Genomic DNA, 5,047 nt, shown 5'->3' on the forward strand with positions numbered 1-5,047 from the left:
ATTTTTATATATTATATTAACAATATAAGCCTTTAAAAAAAATACACTGTGTTCTAAAGCAGGATGATTAAGGCATGCACTAATTCACCAAGAAAAAAAAAAACAATTTCCTAAAAACATTGGGTGCTAAATATAAAAATTCAGTATAGTTATGATGATGGCTCTTATCCCAAACCTAAACCCCCGACATGAGGAAGAATAAAGTTTGGACCAATGGGAGATGCTAAATTGCCTAATCCGCAATCATTAAGTTGATCGAATTGTCATGCACTAAGTTAACGTTTAATGTTGTTTTTAATGCACTTAGCGACAAAGGAAATAATTCACCAACCCTAAGCCCTACACAATTCTGTTGAAGCAACACTACTGTTTCTGTATGTATGGGCCACGAAGTCGTCGCATGCATGGCAACAGTGACAACCTTAACATTAATATATGTAAATAATTATTTTTAATTAATTAAGGGTGATGAAGTGCATGAATTGGAGAATTAGTAAAACTGATTGATACGGAGTAGATATAGAATATTAATTAGCAATTATTAAAGAAGAGACCAGGTCATCAACCACTAATTTGTCGTTAGAGGTTCAATGATTATCAACATTGTACAGTACTAGGATGTGACAATGACACAATGGGATGTGCTAATTATTGGGTTGGCTTTCTCATTTAGTGGGGTGACAAAATTAATGGCGCAGTTTTCCTGCCCATGCACACAACTAATTTTTAATTAATATATGTATTTCATTAAATGAAATGAGTTTGATTTCGTCTTGTTAAATTCTGGATATGTTAATATTTGTTAATTGAGTAATAATTGTTAAAAATACCCTCTCAATTAGAGTTGGAATAAAATTTGAGTTTAAAAGAACATTATGTATAATATTAAGAAAAATGTTAGACAATTATGCCTCGAGACTTGGTAGACCAACTTCATGAGGTAGAGTTGTTAAAACTTAAAACGCACAAATGTAAACATTCAATATATAAATTTAGCAATGAATATTCAATATATAAATTGTGAACATTTAGTATGTAGATGATGTGTTTTAAACCCGAGTCTACAGAATAATTTGTCTTGGAAAGAAGGGTACATAATCTGAAATTAGGCCGGCCCACCTCGTATTATCCCATATTATGTTGAAATTTTGGCTGATCTGAGCCCAAATACACAGACTCAGGTCCACAAGAGTTTTCTAGAACTCTGTTTCAATGGCTAGTAGTGAGTAACCCCACGTGTCGCCTCTAGCTTTGCCTAGCCCAGACATAGCTAAAGTGATAGCCGATAGGCAATAGATGTTGCTGACATCACCCCCACCCATTGCAGTATTTTCACTGCCCCGACGATATCGACGTCCAAAACCGTCATCTATTGTCTTCATACGATCCTCGGCGTCAATGGAGGCTGCACAACCGAAAAAAGTGGTGGTTTGCGGCGGCGGAGTCATCGGAGTGTGCACTGCTTATTTCTTGTCCAAAAAGGGCGCCGCCGTGACCTTGGTGGAGAAGTCCTCCATCGCCTGCGCAGCTTCCGGCAAGGCGGGAGGGTTTCTAGCCCTAGATTGGTGCGACGGCGGCCCCATCTCCGCGCTCGCGAGAGCTAGCTTCGATCTCCACCGTTCGCTCGCCGAAGAACTCGATGGTCCCCAATCGTACGGCTACCGTCCGCTGACAACGCTCAGTTTCAGCATCAAGGAATCACAGCCGTCGAATCCCTCGGGAAGCCGGAGCCCAGCGCTTCCGTCTTGGGTCGACGGCCCAGCTAAGGGCCCAAAAACTATTGGGACTGTTGGTACGACGGCCCAAGTGCACCCTCAGCTATTCACCAAAGCTTTGTTGTGTAAAGCGGTGGAGCAGCACGGCGTTGAGGTGGTGATCGGCAAGTTGGAGAGAATTGAGGCGGCGGAGGGGAGAGCGACGGCGGTGGTGCTGGAAGGAGGGAGACAGATAGAAACCGACGCCGTTGTCTTGGCTCTTGGGCCATGGACTAGCAAATTGAGCCTTTTGAACTCCATTTTCAGGGTATATGGGCTTAAGGCCCATAGCATTGTCTTGGAGCCCAAAGCTCCCGATGTAATAACACCCCATGCTTTGTTTCTTAGTTACTACCCGGCCCAAGGTGGCGGCCCAATGGATCCAGAAGTGTATCCTCGTCCCACAGGTATGTTACTATGATCAAAGTTGTGTTCAAAATGATTCCTATGACCTACGTGATTGCACCCACAATAGTTATGCCGTAGACCAATGTCTACCTTGCAAGGTGGACTTAGGTCTAAAAACGATGTTTTTTTTTTTTTTAAATCCTTTTTTTTTTACTTTTTTTTACTAAATATATTGACCTGAAATGTGGAATACAAACTTTACATTCATATACACTATACTCTACATTCACACATTACAGGATTATATGTTTTAACTATATTACCACTGTTATGCATTCACACATTCAAAACTCTATATTCATAGGTTTTGTACTCCATATTCACAATGTGAGAACTCCTCTTTCACACATTACAGGCTACAAGTTGCTATAACTTTTTAACTCTATTACAGATTCACACATGCATAACTCTACATTCATGATTTATATATTCCATATTCACAATTTGAAACCTCCACATTCACACATTTCTGAGCAACTCTACATTCACACAATCATAAGTCTACATTCACGATTTCTATACTCTACATTCACACTTTAAAACCTCCACATTCACACATTTTGGACAACTCTATATTCAACAATATTTTTACTAATTAAACAAAAAAAAAAAAAAGACAAAACGACGTAGTTTTGGACCCAGGTCCACAGCATAATTTGCGATTGCACCCACTATAAATTATACCAGGATCAGGTCTGGTCCACTTTCTACCTTGTATTGTAGATTCTGGTTTAAAAATATCATTTATTTATATGTAGTTGATAACTTTTGTACCTATAGTTATCATATTATACATTAGCAATTATCAAGTTATTTGTTTACATGTACAAAAACTGTTAACTACATATTTGAAATTTGTTAACTGTAAATACATAATATGTTAACTAAAACACTCCATGTATGTTTTTTGAATCACCTTAAAAATTAGTTGTTACTATCTAAAGGTGTACAATTGAGCATCGTAAAAACCACCTTATGGTCCTTAGTCGAGTTGCCTTATGATTTTGGGTCGACAAAGATTACAAAGAATTAAACCAGTTTGATATAATTAATTGACTAAAATCAAGAAGATTAATAAGCACCTCAACTTGACTAATTTGACTGGACTTACCTTGATAGTATTATAATGGTGTTGGTAAATTTGATAGGGGAGGTATATGTATGCGGAATGTCAGCAAACGCAGAGGTCGCCGACGATCCAGAGCAGATAGCTTCGGTCCCAGAATCCATTGCGGTGCTCAAGAGAATAGCCGGAAATGTGTCAAGCCATTTGGTGGAAGGGGAAGCGGCGGTGAAGGCGGAGCAAGCCTGCTTCCTACCTTGCACCGATGATAGCGTGCCGGTGATCGGAGAAGTTCCCGGCGTGAAGGGATGCTACGTTGCGACTGGCCATAGCTGTTGGGGTATCCTAAATGGCCCTGCCACTGGTGCTTCCATGGCGGAACTTGTGATGGATGGTCGATCTAGCATCGTTGATCTCAGCGCATTTAGTCCCTCAAGATTTGTTCGCGCTGCCAAATCCTAGAACTTTCGGTGTGTATATGTATATACATGATCAAGAAGGTTACCATTCTGATAGTACAGTGTTTCATTCTTGGATCATATCCTAAAAAGCATGCTGAATAAAGTTCTATTGGTTTCTTCTCCTTAAAATTGTAAAGAAGGGCATTTGCTTAAACAAATTAAGATTCTTGGTCCAAAAATATGACTTAGCTTGATGATTAACTTGGTAATCATACGATTACAAGTTCAATTCTTATTGAGTGCGGATTATTAGTTTTTTTATTTTTATTTTTATTTTATTTAAGTCAGTTAATTATAAGCGGGATTTACTCCATAAACATAATCAGGTAGTTGTTGTAAGTTTTCCTTGTCACTCAAAAATGCATATGAAATATATGATCTTTAAGTATCTTTAAATACCTAATAGAACTGTCCAAATCCGAAAGCCTGAGTCTATTAGGGTATTAGGTATACTTGAGTAATATCATTAGTAGCTGACTAGCTGATATGAGCCATTGATTGACGATGATCTTGCAGCAAGAATACGAATAATGTACAGAATATTACTTTGTATATGCAATTAGGAAAATAATTATCATTTATGTGTAATTAGTAATTAGGAGAATAATTAATCATTTCATTATTATAATTAAATTATTTTAGGAAGTTAGATAGTACATATAGAGTATATATTCTATGTAATGTAAAGGCATGCAGAAATCAATTATATTGAAGAGTTCTTCATTTCTTTCATTGCATACTAAATTAGTAAATTTCAATACGTAGCACTAAATATCACACATAGTCACATAGAGCCGTCTCAACGGACACATAAAACATATATGACCATGCACAGTGCTTACTTACGTGTTTACTTAAATATGACTTTTACCACTTATACTGTATTCTTACATACTACTCCGTATTACTCTATTAGTATCTCTGCATTGATTAAACCCGTGAAATTTTATTTATGGATTGTTAGCAGAAATACAAAATAATGAAACCTGTACGAACAGCCCTGGTCGGTGCAGTGGGCACTAATTGTTTACTAATTAAGCAACTAAAACAGTTAAAAGCAAGCAGGTGTGTTGATTCCTTGCTTACTCCACTCCCACAAAAACATCCTCAGATTCCCATTTCCAGCTGCACCACAGTCCACAAGATCTGCAGATCCATGCTGCCCAATACCCATCACTCACATGCAAAAAAAGATTTCTTCGATTCCAACTTTTGTGGACACTACTTAGGACAAGGTTACAGCTGATAAACATACATACCTAAATGCTAAGATATATTCGTAATCTGGTACTGTTCTTAGCTCCAACTGTATATGTTCGATCCCATTCTATCAACTTTAAGATTAACATATATATTCTAAT

The 5,047-nt window shown here is 37.7% G+C and overlaps 1 protein-coding gene across 1 annotated transcript; it reads left to right on the forward strand.

Moving 5' to 3' along the window:
* Positions 1-1,221: 1,221 nt before the first annotated feature.
* On the forward strand, positions 1,222-3,921 carry LOC116011794 (putative oxidoreductase TDA3). Its single transcript, XM_031251204.1, has 2 exons — positions 1,222-2,161; positions 3,311-3,921. Exons 1-2 carry the CDS (start codon positions 1,297-1,299, stop codon positions 3,685-3,687), a joined length of 1,242 nt encoding a protein of 413 aa, XP_031107064.1. The 5' UTR covers positions 1,222-1,296; the 3' UTR covers positions 3,688-3,921.
* The last annotated feature ends 1,126 nt before the right edge of the window (positions 3,922-5,047 follow it).

Source organism: Ipomoea triloba, chromosome 3 (assembly GCF_003576645.1).
Source record: "Ipomoea triloba cultivar NCNSP0323 chromosome 3, ASM357664v1".
NCBI classification, from domain to species: domain Eukaryota; kingdom Viridiplantae; phylum Streptophyta; class Magnoliopsida; order Solanales; family Convolvulaceae; genus Ipomoea; species Ipomoea triloba.

Coding starts and splice junctions, on each gene's coding strand:
- LOC116011794 (XM_031251204.1), top strand. CDS start 1,297: ATGTTGCTGACATCACCCCCACCCATTGCAGTATTTTCACTGCCCCGA. Junction 2,162..3,310: donor AGTGTATCCTCGTCCCACAG/GTATGTTACTAT, acceptor TAAATTTGATAG/GGGAGGTATATGTATGCGGA.